Below are 20,313 nucleotides of genomic sequence, written 5' to 3'. Positions count from 1 at the left end.
CTCGATGCTTGGTGCCATGTTCACGGGACAAATCCCCGTACTTAGAGATAACCGAGGGAATGTTTTCATAGACCGTGACGGTAAAGTGTTCAGGTACATTCTGAACTACCTGCGCTCCAGCTCCCTGGACCTGCCGGATGGCTTTTCAGAGCTGGCGCTGCTGCGCAGAGAGGTGGATTTCTTCCAGATACGCCCCCTGCTGGAGGAGATGTGCCGCTATGAGGCATTAATGCCTCTCAGCCTTAGAGGAGGGCCACTAGGAGCCATGATAATGGTAAATGTTGATTCCAAGGTATGTTTTTTTTTATTTTATTTTTTTTTAAGTTATAGCAATGTGTCAGTTTGACAATAAATCAAGTCAGTGGGCCTCATGGAAGAACCACAAATTTGTTCTCCAGTGACAAGCAATTACAAACAAAGTTCATGAGTGGTCCAGATCAACACATTCTCACTCCCATCGCGTGTCTGGAAGAGCTTAGTAGTTTTCAAAGTTGGAAACTTTCCATGGGAATTAACAGGAATATATGGGAATTAATGGGAATAAACTGGATATTTATGATATTGCTTGTTATAATACTCTTAGTCTATAACAGGGAACTTAAATGTAGTTGAAAAAAAAAAACATCTTGTCTTCCCTATATTCGTCAATGACATGCACACATCAGCATAGGCTACTACATACTTGCCAATAGCCTGGGTAAACCCTGACGAACTTCCGGCAAATTTGAGATTTGCTCTGCAAGTCAGTCTGGCGAAGAGACCATTCGAACCCATTTCCAATTGGTTGAAGGACTATCCAATGCGCCCGGCAATTTACTGGAAAATTTCCGCCCCTTTGCTGCCCTAGTCAAATCATATTTTAGTTACTTTTTGTAAATATATATAAGATTTTGTTAAATGGGCTTATGTATTGTCTCGGATCGGTCGCAGGCCCCTGAATCAAAATCGACATTGTATTGTGGCAGACTTTGTGATATCATTAAATATTGTACCGTCATAAGAGTCGATAAAAAATCGTATCATGATAAAACGTGTGTTATCACCTATTGATACTGCTAAACTTGTTCTGTTTTCATCTGCTGATTCCTGACTGCAGATCCTGGAGCTCTGCAATATAAAATTCTTCTCTTAATTCTTTGGGTCAAAGTTTAATTCACAAAAATCTTACCAAGCTGAATGGAACCGGTAGCCTTATATAGCAACATGGAGGGCAAGGATTTTGCAAATGATCAAATCACAGGAGGGTGAAACTAGCGATTTACAACACGTTTGTCCAGTTAGGAATGTTTGGTGAATGTGACTTAGAAAATTTGTACGAGCAAACCTTAAACAAAAAAGATTTTGGATGAGAATAAGAAAACGTTTTTGCATGAGGCCCATTGTTTGAGTTTTAATTAAGATTACATATTGACTAATCAGTCAACCATGGACACAATTGGTATGAGGCAGTTTTTCCACAGTTATTGTAGAATTATTAAGCTGCCTGTAGAAAGTATAATTGGGGTAATGAGACTTGTTCCCGGCAAAATGATTTAAAAAGCAGTGCACCCACGTAGGGTTAGGTGCTATGATGTTCAGAGATTCCTCTGGTTATTTGATCTATAAAGGTGCTTTCAGACAGCAAGCAGTTACAGTGAACTCAGTCTTCTGTATTTTAAGTGAACGTCGTGGTCCAGAAACTGATCTAAATCAGAGTTACTGTTGTTGTTCACAAGCCATAGAACTGAGAGATTTAAAAAAATTATTTCACTGAATATTTGAATGCTGTTAACCGTTCTGCTGACATATAAAACATTATCAAAAATATAATTATCGCGGATATACCATGAAATATCGTGATATTATGTTAGGGCCATATCGCCAACCCCTAATACACGTGTATGTTCACAAGAGCGTTGTGTTGACAGTGGCTTTGCTCCTGCATACTGCTTTGTTGTATAGTTGCAACTAGGGTTAGGCAATCGTTAGGGATGGGCGATATGGACTAAAATCCATATTGAGATATACATTGCAGCCTCTTGCGATAACGATATATATTGCGATATATAAATTTTAATAGAACCATTTCAGTTACATAGACCCTAAGGAAAACCAAACTGCTAAATGTATTTTTATTTTTTTTAAAGAGAAAGAAACGTAGTACGTAGTTTTGAGAACATTTATTGTTCAAAACTAATTATACAACATAATGTTGCAGATAAATAAAATTTAAGTACACTAGTTGCAGAGACTTTGACAAAGAAAAAGCAAAAGTATTGGGAGTCTTCTCTTTAGTGCAAACCATTCTAAAAGGCACTACACTTACTTAGTTTAAGTCCTTGGTTCTTAAATGCCACCCAAGATGCAGAGATCAGGAAAACCTGGTGTCTGTTTAGTTAAGGAACAGACACTGTACTGAAAATACTTTCAGTATTAGGCAAAGATGCACAGATACTTTAAATGAAAACATATTTCAAACAAAGTTTCTTACCTGCAGCCTAATGTAACGCATTTGAGCGCACACACACGGGAGAGTCAGGACTTTTCCCGGTGGGCCAGTCTGATAATATATGACGATGACGCGTTGCAGCCAGGTTGCAGCTCGTGTCTCTAAACTTCGCGGGTAGATTGCCTCATCAACATGAATTATCGCTATAGTGCAATATAATTAAAATCTCTATCGTAGGACAATTTTGTATCGTTTATATTGCATATCGTCTATATCGCCCATCACTAGCAATCGTTTCTATTTTCATATCGTCTAATCGTGGTTACTTGAGACGCCGATTAATATTGACGGAGGAAAAAACAATGGTCGTTCATCTCTTCTAGGTAGATGTACAACCCGAAAACTGAAGGTGGCACAGTAGACCGGGTAAACCCAGCCCGATCCGTCAGTGATTTGATTTCTCCCTGCAGCTCAGGCTGGAAACATGTACATTTATCTATCCTGCTTCCATTGCAATTTTGCGGGGACCAATCACAAACTGGCTTATCCACCTGGCGCGCTATTGGCGGGTTTAACACGATGACGATAGAGAAGCGACCAAGCAGCTTCTTGTTTACATTCAACATAGCAGCCACCGAAGCGAAGCAACCCGTTGATGCCGTTGTGCTGCTAAGTCACCCAGATCGTTGGTCTGATTGGTTAAAGGACTATCCAATTGCGTACAGAGTCATCTGAATATGCCCGTTGATCACGCCTTTTGTGCAGTAGAAAATACAGAGCAGACTCCCCAGACTAATGTTCAATCTTAAAAGATTGAGCTTGGTCTGCTGATAGCCAGACTAGTGGCACAGTGTTTCCCCCAGAAAAGTTGTTTAGCCCGGTGGCAAGTGTCTTTTTTTCCGACGAGGGCCCAGCTGGGGCCAGTCATAGACTGATGGCAGCATTCATGTAGATTCTGTGATAACCGAATCATGGATGGAAATCGCAAAATTGAGAATTTAAAAAGGCTTTAAGACAGATTCCTTATGGCCATGCATAAAGTCTGTGCTGAAAGCTAACTGGAGATTTGAAAAACGTCTTAAAAATACATTAAAAAGAAAGGAAGGGAACCGTGGTGGCATATAAGGGGGCCAGGTATGACGTTTGAATCTCTATTAGCTGATAATCATACAGCAGGAGGTAGAGGATAGGCTGTGCTTATCTTTTCACAGCTTTTTGGTAAAGTACAGCCCCTTTCAATCTGGATTCTGTCACAAGAATCAATGTGAAATGCAGGTTGGTACATGTGGTATATTGTTTAAGTGCTGCACAGTACCTTAGATTCAGGTCGGCCAAAGCAGCATATGCCAAATTGAATTTGAGTGGAAACCCATATCCCTTCCTGCGGCAACATTGTGAATTTCCCCGTTCTGGGATAGAAAAGGATTTTGAATCTTGAATCTTGGAACTCACCAATTGGAATAAATTGAGGTGGCGGCATCAGCAGCAACTGTTCTCTTTCTGAAAGTACCTTTTTAATGGGTTTCTAAATTTAACTTCCAGAAAATGTAATATCTCAAAGAGCCAGATTTGGTCTGAAAGGAATAGTTCAACACTTTAGGTAACACGCTTATTCGTTTTCTTGCTGAGAGTTAGATGAGAAGATTGACACCACTCTCTCTCTCAAGCTTCACATCTAACTCTTGGTTAGAAAGTCAAAAAGTGCATTGCTTAAAATGTTGACCTAAAATACTGGCCTTCACTGTGAGTCAGTTTACTGTGTGTGTGTGTGTGTGTGTGTGTGTGTGTGTGTGTGTGTGTGTGTGTGTGTGTGTGTGTGTGTGTGTGTGTGTCAGTTTGCACTTCCAGAGACATGGACAGACCGGTTCTTTGTTTGTGTACACTCTGCAGAATGTGTAGTCAGCATATTCTGCCCTCTCATTCCAGGTTCGCGTTCTCCATTTTAACTTGCGCCATGGGCCAGAAAACTATGAGCTCCGCACATGCTCTGTGCGCGCCTTCACCGTTGACCTCTTTTGTACCTGGAGAGCCTTCCTGGCCCTCATTTGTGAGCGCTTCTCCTACAGAACATCGCGGGGTCTCACTAGCCCCCATCCATGCAGTCCAAGGCAGAACAGGCTGAAGCTGGAGTGGGTGCCGAGGCCCGACGAACTCCCGCAGGACCAGTACGACAAGCAGCGCTACCAGGGGCTCACTGTCTCCAACACCGAGCTCACGCAGTTAGATGACATCGTGAACGTGCACCGGAACCCGTGTGATATCACCGACATGCAGGGGTTTGTGGAGGAGCTGCTGAAGGTGTCTCTGGCTGAAGGGTTCAAGGTTGATCTGGTGACTCCTGACCCCGCGGAAATTCTTAACTGCACCTCACTTCGGCTTGTCAAGTGCTGAGCTCCGGGCTAAAGAATATGCCAAGTTAATGAACTGTGGTTTTGCTCTCTTTATTCACAACTGAACCAATTCTCTAGTTAGTTAGTTAGTTAGTTAGTTAGTTTTAACCTTTTAATCTGGAAAGCAAAATTATTAGGATTAGGACTAGGTCATTGGAAATGTCATTTGTCTGTGGTCTCCGTGTCCTGTATTCTGTGTTCAATTTACAAGTGCTGACACGTCATATATATATATATATATATATATATATATATATATATATATATATACCCATGTAACATTTAGATGTAACATTTAGATTTAACAGACCTTTTCAGCCTTGATATCTAAAACATTGCTGGCTTCATCAATCTGTGAAAGGGATTGCTTTTAGTTTAGTTTATTGGTTTACACATATACAAATACTACAGATTAATATACACATAATCAATTTTGTGGAGATCCACCAATAAAATCACGAGTGTCATCATTTATTATCATAAGTGCACATTTTTTAAATGTGCCTGTTTGGAATAGGCCGACTGCTTGGCCTCCTGTATTGCTGCATGCAGCTTTCTCCAGAACCATTGTAGCCCAAGATTACTCACAGAAGACCCTCAAAGAACCAACAGTAATATAAAACTTAGTCTCGCATTGTCAGACCCTCCTCCACATCGCTGCAGAGGAGGGTCTGGCTAGTCCACACATCAATCCGGGATGGGAGAAAAACTTGCTCTGGTTTATTGGCATTTCTTTAAACCAATCCCAATCGTCTTGGTGCTAAGCGCCGGATGGAGCCACGGCGCCTCTGCAAAATAGCCTCGGGAAGGAACTTGTTTTGGTGGAACATGTGTACGTTCAAAAGTAGTTTTAGTCGTGCAACAGGAAACTCAGATTTGACAGATAGTCTAGCTAGTTGTCTGGATTTACCCTGCAGAGATCTGAGGAGCAGTTAACCATAGTCCTTTTGAGTTTAGAACGTCAACACAAAGAAAGTGGAAGTTGACAGACGGCGGAATTTCCGGCGGCATAGAGCAATTCCCAGAAGTAGAACGTCGTGGATATAGACTATATGCAACTTAACTGTATACTACTGACTTACTTTGTACTTTTACTTCATTGGAAAACACTGTACTACATTTACCGGACAGAGAGCATTGCAGATTCAGATTCTACTCACAAAATATGTAATAAAATGAAATGTAAAGAACTGCGCGCAGAAAGGACAGAGACATGCGCGCAGCTGCCGGCAACAAAACAACGTGCTGAAATGGCCAAGAGCCTGGGCGTTCATCCACCATGTGTTTGTGTACTAGGGTTGGGCGATGTCCCCTAAATTGGCAGTTGACGATGTTTACAGTAATACATTGCGATGGACGATGATATCGTAGTCGGGGGGGGGGAGGTGGTAGCTCATATCACTTTACATATTTTTTTCTACTACTATGAGCCAACAGTTAACATAGAAACGATTAGACATACATGTAAATGCCCTCGGTAAATGGTGCCCTGCTGGTAGGTTTTACAACTTGACCTACTTTCACTTAAGTACGGTGCAGTAAATTTTAAAATCAATCAGATGTCCGTGATCTGCGTAACGACAGTACAGTGGGACGCTTGCCTTCAACAGAGCGACAGTAATAACCTAACATACCATCATTACTGAGTTTAAACTACATTCTCGGTTATGTTTGCACTGAATAACGCGTTCAATAAACAGAAACGTAACTCTTGCAGCGCACATGAACAGATGCGCAATATTAGCTCACACATAAAATAGTACCCTCGTGAATTAGCCTACTGTTGCTAACGTACATTCATAAATCCTGCATAACATCGTCCCGTACCTACAGGACCTCAGACTGACTTATTGATGCACGCACAGAGTAGTGTCGACAAACTTAGTCCAGTGAGGGGAGAAAGGAAAGTGTGATAGCGCTCCATGCTAACGCTTTTTTCTCTCTCACTCGAGACCGCTGTGTCCAACGTTACTAGAAGGTAGAGCGAGCTACAACTGACAGGGAGAGAGAGAGAATGTATCACTACAGCCAATCCAGTCTGCTCAAAGCGATGGTCTTTTTCACAAATAGGTTACATGTAAAGGGGGAAAAAGTAGCTTCCACTTAAGGAGCCCTATGTCTTGTCTTTCTGTCTTTGCTAGTTTAAGACCGACGCACTTGTCAATTTCCCGTCCAGCGCCTGCGACTAGGATTAGTGTGTTTGACAGGGTGGGGGGGCGTGGCATCACGATGGTGGCTCTCCATCGTGATGTCGGCCAGCCATCACGATGGACGATGATATCGTCCATCGGCACATACCTATTGTGTACGATCGTCACACATGCAGGTAGTAGTAGGCGAGGTGGACCCAGTGGGGGAAGTAGGGAGCCTGGCTTAGCAAGCTCGAAAGCTTCTCATAAACAGTGTGCAGAACATGAAAATTAACATTTGAACAAACATCAGCGTGATCAGTACTACCACCCACGGCGCTACCATTGGGCCCGGGTGGGCCTGGGCCCACCCATTTTAGGTCTGGGCCCGCCCATTTTGACCCAAGCCTATAGTGAGTAGTGAGTGATTTTCAGTCTAGCAGTTCATCCAATAAGCAGCCCGAGGAAAGCTTTGAGAGAAAGCTTCTCAGCCAATCAGCGGCTTCTACCCCACGTGTGGACTCTTAAGCCCCGCCCACAGGCTGCATCGTCACCAGCAAGTGATCCAATGAAATGAATGACGTTTGCGCGCAAGCTTTTCAAGCTAGCTCAATGAGACAGACACAGACCGTAGCTATTAGCTAATATGAAACGCAAAGCAAAACAAAGCAGCTTGTTTTCATTTAAATTCAGCAAGAAACGCTCCGAGGAGCAGGAGGAGGACATTTTAAGTAACGCGATTACAAGTGACGAGTTACCATCCTGCTCGGCCGCCTTCTCCCCATCAAGTCCTCCCGTAGCCACCCCCCCTCACACCAGCAAGGCAAGTAGGCTAACAGTTAGGCTAATGTTAATGTTAGTGTCTGGCTGTCTGTATGCAGGGGGAACCCGTTTTTTTTGGCTTATTTTAACTGGCCCATCCAGTTTTCTGGAGGCCCACCTACAATCAAAATCCTGGCGCCGCTAGTGAGTACTACCTTAAAAAATTACAGAAACCATCTTTTGGAAAATGTATTTGAAGTGTACTTTTTTTGTTTTTAGCCCATGTCCCATCTGCTAACATGGAGGAGGCGGGGCTTAAGACATACTGCAGCCAGCCACCAGGGGGCAATCCAGATGTTTTGGCTTCACTTATTCAGTCTATGCATCTACCCCTGATCTGAGAGCACCACCCAAGCACAGTTTTTTAATTTTGGGAAATACGCTTATTCCCTGTTTTTGCTAGACTAGAAATCTAGACACATCCTAGCGGCAGCAAATGTAATTTGCAGCCAGGGGGGTCTAGACACTCTCCTTTGACTTACAAGCTGGAAAAACCAAACTCTAGTCATGCCAATCACATACTGTATAGAGTCGGTGGGCGGGGCTTATGGCTGCTGCTGCTGCTGGGAACAGCGTTCTTCTGGAAGACTTGGAGTTAAGGTTTTCTTTGAGAAAAGAACAAAGAACGGCACTGAAGTCGTTCTTAAAAAAGGAAGATGTGTTGTTGTTTTGCCGACCGGATACGGAAAAAGTTTAATCTATCAACTAGCTCTGCTACCTTCTTCGTTGCTCTGCCTGGTTGTAGCGCTATCCTATTGCGTGCAGAGGGAATTTGAAAGACAACCGTTTATCCCACCCCTCGGATTGAGCCCCGTCAATGGTGAGTTCCCAGACCCAACATTTGGATGTGGGTCTGGCTTGTCAGGCTATGTTTTTGCAGTAAAAAGGCAAGAGTTTGGTGAGAGAATCGACATTGTGTCTGTGCGTTGTGAACTTTTCCTGTAAAAAAAGAAAGTAATGTTACTCTCAGTGTTTCTAACGTAAATGCACTGTGTGTTTCCTTGAGGCCTAACAAACGCGTTGTGTGCATTTCCTACCTCAAAACCTCTGGAAGCAGACGTGACGTCACGTGCTGGAACTTTTTCTCTTCGGACACAATATTGACTTCCTGGACTCTCGTTGTCACCATGAGGTTGCCAGGCAACAAGCGGACACTTGAGTCACTGTCCCTGCATTCCAAACCCATGCTACCATACTATTAAGTATAGCAGTAAAAAAAAATTTAGTATGTCCCAACACATATGATGTCATATGCATTATGCCAAAAATACCAGGATGTACTGAATCTGTTTAGATTTAGCAGATTAAGCAGTATACAAGACCGCATGATTTTCTGCCTATTCAGACACAGAATCCTTTGCGCAGCGTATGAGGCTCAAAGTTCAAGGCGCAATGTTTTAAAGAAGTATGTCCCAATTGTATGCATCCTGCATGCAAGAGTAAATAATTCAATTCAATTCAACAACTTTATTAATCCCACAAGGGGATATTAGTTGAGAGCAGCTACAGACAACACACACATACATAACCGCACACAAGCCTACATATCGGCCTACACCCTGGAGAGCAGATAAATAATAGTAAAAAAATTGATTTTTATCCATTTAAACGTCAAATTGCAGAAGGGATAATAATTAGAGTGGTGATTAGTTTAAAAAGCAGGTAAAATATAACAGCGTCTTGATGGCAACAGAAAATGAACATGATGTGAAGAAGACAAATGTGCTAAGCTAATTAGCTCCTGACTCCAGAAATGTGTAACTTTGCCTTTTAAGCTTGATTTATAGTTGCAAGGGAACAGACAAGGAGAAAACACAAGCAGCAAAAGGTGGCCAATCACAGTTGTTGGAGTCCACACGTGGTGTCTCTGAAGCCGTTGCAGTCCAGACGTGTAGTTAAAAAAGAAAATTGAAGGTTGTGTACTATAGTAGTAGGCGTAGTGGCCACATGCATAGACTCAGTAGCTGTGTTGTAACAGCTTTTACACAGCCTAAGGCCTAAAAAATAGAACACATCATGTCAGTTACATTTCGTCCTTTTTGTAGTTCCTATTTTACTGACATCGTTTGTTTGAAGATAAAGTTTGTTACTGGGTTTTCTGCATAGTTGACATGAATGGAAAGATTAAAACATTTTTTTGAGTTTTTTTGTCTCGTTTGGCAACTAGGATTTGCTTATTCCCAGTATTACATCATGATTAATTGAACCAGAGAAGGTTTAGAACCGAGACGCCCCAATTCAGAGTAGTTTCCTGTACCTGTGTAACAGGGGCTCTGCCACTGCCACGCCTCTTTAGGCATTGAGACTATGTATTGATTCCAATGGGAGAAGTGAATGTGAACACAAATTTTGAGAGATTATTTCGCCCTATCGTCACTAAAGTAAATATTGGAGCCATTTTTCAGAAGCCACATATCTCCAGAACATTCTGACACTAAAAAGGAATTTTTCAGACGGACCCATCAGGAGAAAATTAACTTAGTTTGAGACCTGTTTCTATCTCAGGACCAAACTCTCGCGAGATCTGGCAACACAAAGAAGCTAACGTCAGCTAACGTTCGTGAACGCGCTAACAAAGCTAATCTCCGTGATGCTAAATATGTCTTTTAGCTGTGTAAAAATCTAACCTCAGCGAAAGAAAATATTAATAAATTATACAAATGTAACCTTTCATTCATCCACACGACATTAGCTACACCAGAGCCGGTCTACGGAGAGCCTTTTCACTCCCTATTAAGCCCCATTGTACCGAATTTGGTTGCAGTTCCACCAGAGTTCCACTGGGGGGGTGATCGCAGGCGAGTGCAAAATGAATGGGAGTCTATGGAGCTAGAAGGCTAAATTTGTATCTTTCGCCTTATTGTCTTTGAGAAATCTCAGATTTGATTGTAGTTTTTGCAAGATTGATGGAATATATATATATATATTTATTATTATTATTATTATTATTATTATTATTATTGAAAGTTGTGAATATTTCAGGGTGGTCTTTAAAACATTAGCAGACCTCTTTCTAGCACGTGTATTGACGGGGGGGTGGGGGGGGGGCCTAACCTGTCAGCTGTGTTGTCGATGCCTCGATAGAACAAAGGAAGTGACTCGGAGCTTGTCGTGAAGCAGTATCTCTGGCCGTACGATGTGTATGACGTCACTTTAAAAAAATCTAACAGCCAGCAGTGTGTAGTTTCTTAGCCTCCCCTTTCGAATGCAATGTTCAAATTACTATACAAAAAATGATATCCTGAGAAAAGTGGATTTTGAGGGGTATAGCTCCATAGAGTCCCATTCATTCTGCACTGGCCTGTGAGCGCCCCTCGTTTGAACTCTGGTGGAACTGCAACCAGTTCAGAAGCCGGAAGTATCGAGAGAGTGGAACTTCTTCCCTTGTTAGAAATTCGTTGACTACACTTTCAAACGAGGCCACGCCCCTTTAGGAGACAGGAAGTGAGGACTGGTTCATACCACTGGCGCTGCTTGAAATGCGCTATCTTTAGTTTAGAGGATCTTTGGTTGAACTTGACTGTATTTCCTTGCGGGAGGACTCTGTCTGTTGACCCTTTGAATGCCTTACACACATGAGTTATGTGTAATTGTAGTCTGGTTGGCTGAAGAGGAACGGTTTCTCGTTGTGGAAACAAAGCCAGCGGTTCTTTCCTCTTGCTCTCTCTTTGAACTTCCTTCCTAGGCAATACGATATGTCTGTGAGAGATGTGAGGAGCATGAATGGATCTGCAGCCCTTCTGGGTGGACAGTCTGCTTCTATAATGGTTATTCACATTCCTCACAAGGGACATCAGTATGCTCACATACAGCTTGAATAGCTCTCCGATTTAATAAATGGTTTCCGACGTATTATTGGTTGAAGGTAGAGATGTTCCGATACCAATACCAGTATCTGAAAAGCCTCTGATACCGCCTAAAATGCTGGTATCGGCATCAGCAAGTACTGGAGTTTATGCACCGATCCGATACCACGTAATTTAGCCCCGAAGAAATCTACTTTAAGTTTATTTACGTTGTTTTTCCGTAATGACTCGCTGTCAAACTAGATGATTTAAAAAAAAAAAGTTCTGTGGCGTTCATTGTTTGATTGTCCATGTTTCTTAAAAAGTCTAAAATTTCATAATCAAAATTTTAGGCCTTCAAAAAAAGCCTTAAATTCGCAGAAATATTTTGTTCTGGGTCTTGAATAATTTCAGACAGGTCTTAATTTCCCTACGTCAATGTAACGCTACCTCTACAGCTCATGTTTTTATTTTTTATTCCGTGGAGTTGTTGATCTTTCTGTCGCTGGTCTAAATATAATTCACTGTATTACGACATGAGATGATTACAAATGAGACCAACATGCAACTTATATAGCAGCCGATCTAGACACCAGTCCTAAAATCCCAATGACGAAATCTGGGAATTGTTTCAGACATTGACTACGTTTACATGCACATAATATTCCGTTTTTTGCCCTTATTCCGGAAAAGACGATATTCCGACTAAGCTGTTTGCATGGCTGAAAGTGAATATTCCACTAATATTCCCGTTTTTTTTTTCAAAAGTGTTCCAGCGGTGGAGGACTTGTTGGACTGTGTGAACACAGCGTCCCTCTTTCATTCCCTCAAACAGCTTCTTGAAAAGGTCATCGTAGTGATGTGTGAACATATCCAAAAACCTGTTGATATCCAAGTCTTTGATAATGTTTAAAAGTAGCTGTGTTTCTCCTTCTTATCGGGTCTGCAGCCCTGCAAACAGTTGGCTGGTTGGTTTGTGTACAGTAACCATAGCAACACACAGAGCTGACCGTAAGCTGTAAATGGGCAAGAGGCCGTAAACTGTCACAAACTGCAGTAAAAACCCTGACTGAGACTCATATTCCGAATACGCTGTATACATGTCCAAAGAATGCCTCTAAAACCAGAATAATACTAGAATATCCCAATCGGAAAATGCTAAAAAAGGCCTTATTAGGAATATCCAACTGGGACATGCTGTTTACATGACCAAATTCGGAATATTGTCATATTCGGAATAATAGTGGAATGTTGGTGTGCACGTAAACATACTCGATGTTTCCGGACATTGATGTCGTGATATAGGTCCTAAATTTCATTCATAGTGGTCTTAAAAAAGTCTTAAAGTCTTAAATTTGACTCGATGAAACCTGTAGAAACCCTGACACAGAGTTTAACAACGATAGCAACCATATCACATCCATACATGGCTATTAGTATACAGCTGTTAAAACATAATAAAATATACGTGTCTTTCAACACGCTGGTATCGGATCAGTACTCTGTATTGGCCGATACACAAGTTCAGGTATCGGAATCGGTATCGGGATGCAAAAAATGGTATTGAACCGTCTCTAGTTGAAGGTTACCATGGTTTTATGTACTCATTGTGTGTGTGTGTGTGTGTGTGTGTGTGTGTGTGTGTGTGTGTGTGTGTGTGTGTGTGTGTGTGTGTGTGTGTGTGTGTGTGTGTGTGTGTGTGTGTGTGTGTGTGTGTGTGTGTGTGTGTGTGTGTGTGTGTGTGTGTGTGTGTGTTTCCGTAGGAGCGATACAGTGGAACCCCGACGTTCTACGTCACAACTCCTTCAGAGGGAGCTCGGGCTCTCAGTCTGCCCTGACCTTTGTCAACACATCTCTGCTATCTAACTGATTCCTGATTCATCTTTATATGCTTTTCTTTTTGATTTTTTGTCCTAATTTTCACTGTTCAAGTTAAAATGATATGCTGTTATGCACACTGGAGCTGATTGAAAAGCATTCTGTTAATGTGGGAAAAGTGCCTTCACGGTAAAACATTGCTTTCTGGTAACATTTGTATTATCAGATTATTTTTGTTTGTTTGTTTCAGTTATGCAATGCTTTATCATGTTCTAGATAACGTGTAGCAACTGTTTGTATGATTCTGTACTGTGAAAATACAGGCTTCTTTTGGAATAAATCAAGTAAAGAAAATGTGAGACTTTTTAAATGACATTTTTCTGAAATCATAATTTGTTGTTATTATTATGAACATCTAATTAAGTCTGTGTACTGTGAACAGTTCTCTGGTAGTGATAAACACACAGAGAACTATCACCAGCTCTGCAGCTCCACATGGCTTTTTAGCCTCTTCTGGCTTGTTGTTTTGGTTTTACAGCACATTTACTGTTTGGTTCAGTCCCAGCTTTTTTATCAACCTCATTTCCAGCAGCAACAGGCAGCTGTTTTCAGCAAATTAAAAAGAAAAAGCCTATAATAAACCCACTGTACACTACCTGCTCAGAGGCAAAGAGCAGACAGACACAGTTAGGGATGAGTTGTTGAACATTCATTTCTCTTTTTGGAGTTGGAGACCAAAAACAGAGCTTAAAGTGACTATATGTAACTTTTAAATGTTTCTGAAACCGTGTAATGTTCCATCTGATGATCACAAATGACCTGTAACCGCAAACAAGACTAACAGTGAAAAGAACGCTAGTTTTATATAGTTTTTATTAATGCCTTTGCCCGGGTCTGATTTTTCCCGCTAAGTCACAAAACGATTAGCGGCAGGTAGACGGCGCTACAGTAACACATTCTGACGGGTCACAGATTTTGGCGAAACACCAAAAAAGCCTGTGTTAGTGAGTATGCAGGTAAAAGGAAGCAGGAGATGTCTTTATGTAGGCCGTATTGTATTGTAATGTTATTTTAGAAGTTATCCGTTGTAGTTATGGCTGATACTGGGGCAGGACCGTCACAGGAAAGAAGGAAATTAAACGAAGAACAACTAAAAGGGAAAGTAAAAGACATTGGGGGGAAATGGGTCAATCTCTGTCAGGCTTTCAACAGATGGAGACAATTATGGGATTGTAAATGATTCAAAACCGACCCTTTAAAGGAGAGTGAATATTGTTTTAACATTCATCAAACCTGTGATGATAATGTTGCTCAGTGTCTGCTAGATTCAAAATTGTCTGTGAACACATAAGCCATAATACCTTTGTAGGGCAATAAAATATCAGGACTGTGTGTTTGTCAGCTTGATATGAAGTTCTTCTGCCCAATAGTGGCCAAAAATGAAGAAAAATTAATGCAAACTCACACAGGTATTTTTTTTGTGTTAATTATTCTGGCTAATTTGACCTCTACACATCTGCTTAATGTTGGGCAGAGTTACGATGAAAATGGATGTCGGTAAATGTAATATACTACAACTGTTACTGCACAGCAGGTTTAAGTTACTCCACAGTCTGTACTCGCCAGTGGTGGAATGTAACTCAGTACATTTACTCAAGTACTAAACTTAAGTACAAATGTTGAGATACTTTACTTGAGTCTTTTCTTTTCATGCCACTTTCTACTTTTACTCCGCTACATTTCAGCGAGAAATATTGTACTTTTGACTCCACTACATTCATCTGTTACAGCTTTAGTTACTAGTTACTTTACACAAAATACAATGTTTTATTATTTATTAAACTACCCACCAATATACAGGTCTTCGAGTCCAGCTGAAATGATTAGACCATTAATCGCTTAGTTGATGGACAGAACTGTTTGGATCGTTTCCAGTTTTTAAAAGGAGAGGATTTTTCTTTACTTTTAATACTTTAAGTACATTTTTCTGATGATACTTACAAACTTTTACTTAAGTAACACTTTTACTTGTAAAAGAGTATTTTTGACAGTGTGGTATTAGTACTTTTACTTAAGTAAAGGATATGAATAATATCCTGTAACGCCCTGCAGTGCCCTGCTATGCCATGAACTACTACAACTACTATTTCTAGTCATAGTTCCATTATCTTTATTGTTACTATTATTTCCACTGTTCATCACACCCCCAACCAGCACCGTCAGACACCGCCTACCAAGAGCCTGGGTCTGTCCCAGGTTTCTCCCTAAAAGGAAGTTTTTCATTGCCACTGTCGCACTAAATGCTTGCTCTTGGGAGAATTACTGGAATTGTTGGGATTTGTAAATTATAGAGTGTGGTCTAGACCTACTCTATCTGTAAAGTGTCTTGAGATAACTCTTGTTATGATTTGATACTATAAATAACATTGAATTGAATTGAATACTTTTTCCACCACTGGTACTCGCCCACACCGTTTTAAGAAGAGACACTTTTTCTCACTTTTCCCGACGTTTTTGTCACATTTTTCCCTGTTTTTTTGTCACTTTTTACGATGTTTTTGTCTTTTTTTTGCGCTTTTTTGACGTTTTTGTTCTTTTTTCCCACTTTTTTTTTTAAATCTTTTTTTAGACATTTTGTCCATTTTTTCAATGTTCTTGTATAATGTTTTTTTCAAAATGCTATAAAATTGAATAAAACACCCAAATTCAATGAAAGTAGTGAACTGATAATTTCTTTTACGGAACCATCCACGTTATTTTTCATTTGTTTGACAATGTGTGAAAGAAACCCATATTTTCTGATATAGAAACTTTTTGAAAACGGGTCAAATTTGACCCGAGGACAACGAAAAATCTTTTTCGGAAGTTTATTTCAGTAAACTGTTGTTTTTTTCTTTTAAAGGTTAGTCTTTGTTCCAATATATTATTTATTAACAGCCTGCCTCTGTTCAAAATGAAATGATCAAGATATACTGTGTTTTGCATGTGTGAGAATAAACAAGCTTTCATATCATACTTTTCTTTTGGAATCTTGATTAAAAAAAAATAAACAAAACTTCCTGTCTTTTTTAAATTTTCTTCTGAAACGATGCTCTGCAGAAGCTGTAACATCTGTATACGTTTTCATAGAAATTAATGGGATTTTGAGCTAATAGCATTCTTCTCCACAGTTTGTTTCCTTTCATTGCCTACGTTGTAACAGTGCAACATTTACCCATGGTGGTATTTTATCATGTAAATGTGGGTTTTAGATGTAATTATTATTTAATATCGTTGTTTCTTTGTGTGAATATAAATATAGTTAATGTCTGCGACTGTTCTATTATGGTTGCTACTGCCAGGATGCGGCTTTTAAAATGCTGTCCAAAACAGAGATGGTTAGACAAGTTTAAAGATCTTACAGAACGAGATACTCAAACAGGTTCTGCTTAATTTTGCAAAAAAATGTGGACAGTAAGCATATTAAGAATGATGATATAAGAATGATGGTGAAAAACTGCACTGATTTATGGAAGATTTTGGAATAGAAGCTAAAGTGGGGCGGGACTTGATCTGTCGGTAGGATTTTAATGAAGTGCACTTGAATGCATCACAAGGGAGGAGTTAGCAAAACAGTGAAGTTTAGCCTAGCAGGAAACACCGACCGAGGCTACCACCGCAGCGGTGGAAAAAGAAAGCACCAGTCAGCCCCAGTTTTAGTATATATATATATATTTCAATTTTTTCAATTCGTGATATTTCTACGGCAAATACGCGGTCGCTTGGATCCTGGGAGTACTCGCTTACGTTTTCTGCGACTTTATATGAGGAGAGAGCTCATTTAGCCAACTAAATCTCCCGACACTGGCCGGGGGTGGACTCTTATCCAGCGGCTGTAAACGGCGGACATCGGCTGAGCAACGGCTGTTTTGAATCAGGTGGGTTGGGGAGCTGGCGCCCACAGGTGTTTGCTTGCGAGACAGTTGGCTAACAATTAAACTAACGTTGCCGTGTTCATCACAGCCACCAATTGTTCGACACCTGAACGGCTCCAACTCAAGCTAACTAAAGTTGCTAGTTTAGCCAGACATTCTTCCAATTGCTCATTGGCTAATTTATCACATACACATATTCCACCGGAAAAACACATGCGTGAGTGGTCACTAACACTAAAACGTTATGTTTGACAGCTTGTATTATGTTTTAATAGTTTGCTTGGTAAATTTCTGTCATGCCGACTGTATGTTAACGTTACCATATTGCCTGAATGACTTGGAAACAACTCGTCATTCATGTTCTGAAAAAAAGAGTGTCTATAGCTAGTGACACCAACATTAAACTGACATTTTTCTGTACGAAGGTGTGTAAGGATAGCTACGTTTTTAGATAACCGTGTTCTGGTTTGCTAACCGCTGGCCACTGTAAACAGTAAACAATGCGCCCAGGCAAAACTAACGTCAACTAGCGTTAAGTAACGTTAGGCGTTAGCGCACACCTGGGCATGATGACGGCAACTTGAAGCCGTTCATTTAGCAAGACAGGAGTCCAGTACAGAAAAGTATCGATAACTTAATCGGTGGTGTAACCTATTCTGTCAGTCGTACCGAAGAAACCCGTGGCGTGTCTTGCTTGCTAACCTCTGTGTGTGTGTGTGTGTGTGTGTGTGTGCAGTCAGGTGAGCAGTAGTTGCAGACAGTGTTGCATAATTACGGAAACGTATAACTTGAGCAAGGTGTGTCTCCCCAGCAGGTACATTAGTAAGCCCTTTGAGTCAACGGTCTGGTTTCAAGCGTGAGTAACGTGTGTGTGTGTGTGTGTGTGTGTGTGTGTGTGTGTGTGTGTTTTTGTGTGTGAGAGAGTGAGCAAGAAGCGTTTTGACCGGTTTGGCTAGTTTCAGGTAAATTCCCAACAAAATGACAACCTGTAGAATAAAAATGACATTTACATTATTTTTACATATAATTGGGTACTGTCATTGTACCCAATTCAACTAAAGCTAACTCTTAATTAGCTTAGCTGTAGTACTTAACTGTGTGATACATGTGAGTCATCGTGTGTCAACCCAGTAAACTCTGTTGACAGGTAAAAGTTGTATAAGTTGAGCACAAGCAGAAAAAAAGTCCCATAGGACTGGACAGGATACTGCTGAAGGACACAGGCCGTGTCCTTCCAACTCCACCTGCATCCAGCATAAAACTAGCCAAACAAAAAGCCTTTGTTCTCAGTAGATTTAGTGCTACTACATCTGCATGGTAAAGTCCACCTGTGACTGTTATGGAGGCAAAATAATGGCCACTCCCAAATGTAGCGCAAGCACTTTTATTTTCGAGGAGTAGGCTTGAGCAAAAGCAGGATTTTTGGTTCTTGGTTGTACAAACAATGCGATTACACAGGCAAGACAGTCTTCAAAGATTCCCTTTGAACATTTTGCAACAGGAAAGTTAATTCTTAGAACCTCACACCGGTGAGATGTCCCGAGAGGTGTACCTTGCTTGTAAACTTCAAATGGAGCACTTGGTTCAGACTGTCACGCTGTGTTTAGCGCCGTTAACTGTTAACTTGATTCCTGTTTTACCTCTCCCAATGTGCAACACATTAGCCGGCAGGAAAATAAGCCATTTCTGTGGTTTGCTAATGGGATGGCATAGGAAGTAGGAATGATTTAGGATGTCCTGTTGCTCATCAGGCTTTACAGCATAAACCTCATGAGAATGTATGTATGTTATGTATAAAATGACTTGGATGAATTATCAAAAATGTCCCAAAAAATGAGGATAAATCAATACAGAAAGCAACTCTTAATGTAGTGTGATCATGGTCAACATTAAAGGTCCCATGGCATGCTGCTCTTCGGATGCTTTTATACCGACCTTAGTGGTCCCCTAATACTGTATCTGAAGTCTCTTATATATAGACCTTAGTGGTCCCCTAATACTGTATCTGAAGTCTCTTTTATATAGGCCTTAGTGGTCCCCTAATACTGTATCTGAAGTCTTTTATATAGACCTTAGTGGTCCCCTAATACTGTATCTGAAGTCTCTTTTATATAGGCCTTAGTGGTCCCCTAATACTGTATCTGAAGTCTCTTTTATATAGACCTTAGTGGTCCCCTAATACTGTATCTGAAGTCTCTTTTATATAGACCTTAGTGGTCCCCTAATACTGTATCTGAAGTCTCTTTTATATAGACCTTAGTGGTCCCCTAATACTGTATCTGAAGTCTCTTTTATATAGACCTTAGTGGTCCCCTAATACTGTATCTGAAGTCTCTTTTATATAGACCTTAGTGGTCCCCTAATACTGTATCTATGTGTGGCCTTGACCAACTGCCACTTTGCTCGTTTGAAAGCCATGATGTCTCTCTCTCATGGGTGGGCCAAATTCTCTGGGTGGGCAAAGCAGAGAAAGGGGAGGTAACCTTGCTCCTTGTGACCTCCATAAAGCGTTTTTTACAGTAACCGCAGCCCAGCTGGCGTGGGCATATTTGACGTCATGAAATAGCCGTAACTATTTATACTTGCGCGTGGTGGTCGCGACACTAGTTGCAGTCTTCCCCTGGACAGAGGTGGCGCTAATGAGCAAAGGCTACCGACTTTGCTCTTTTTACGGACTAGAAGAAGAAGAAGAAAAAGGTAAACAACGGCAGAGCTGGCAGCAGCATTGCCGTCAGTGCTTTAATTGCATGACCTATTTCGTAGGATCAAGCCTTTCATTCACCATAAAAGAACTCCTCTTAATCTGGTAAGTTTACAAGAGAGACCTGCAGTCACTCTGAGAGTCTTGGTATCCTGTTGTCGGCGAACTCGTTCAGGCCTTCTGTTTCCGCTTTGTTGCACGCCGCAGAAAAAAAAAAGAGCCGTGCGCGACCTCTGCTTGCGCGCCATAAATCGGACGTGCCGGCAGGATATTACGTCATTTTGACGTCACGATGGCGCGCGCCACCTTGGACGCAGCTAGCATAA

At 41.0% G+C, this 20,313-nt stretch overlaps 2 protein-coding genes across 7 annotated transcripts in view; both read left to right on the top strand.

Annotated features, from left to right (window-relative positions):
- The window catches only part of galk1 (galactokinase 1), a 38,004-nt gene extending 24,240 nt beyond the window's left edge, over nt 1-13,764 (top strand). Inside the window, exon 8 of the mRNA XM_039788904.1 lies at nt 13,318-13,764. Within this exon, the coding sequence (XP_039644838.1) occupies nt 13,318-13,392 (75 nt within the window). The 3' untranslated portion in view covers nt 13,393-13,764. The remainder of the gene's footprint in view (nt 1-13,317) is intronic.
- A 3,210-nt stretch (nt 13,765-16,974) lies between these two features.
- The window catches only part of llgl2 (LLGL scribble cell polarity complex component 2), a 55,079-nt gene continuing 51,740 nt past the window's right edge, over nt 16,975-20,313 (top strand). For all 6 annotated transcript variants that reach the window (XM_039788903.1, XM_039788902.1, XM_039788901.1 and 3 more), the window contains exon 1: nt 16,975-17,289. The gene's annotated coding sequence lies outside the window, so the exon portion shown is untranslated. The remainder of the gene's footprint in view (nt 17,290-20,313) is intronic.

This window comes from Perca fluviatilis, chromosome 21, assembly GCF_010015445.1.
Source record: "Perca fluviatilis chromosome 21, GENO_Pfluv_1.0, whole genome shotgun sequence".
Classification (NCBI taxonomy): Eukaryota; Metazoa; Chordata; class Actinopteri; order Perciformes; family Percidae; genus Perca; species Perca fluviatilis.
The sequence above is the reverse complement of the archived record's forward strand: the minus strand, read 5'-3'. Positions and strand labels throughout refer to the sequence as shown.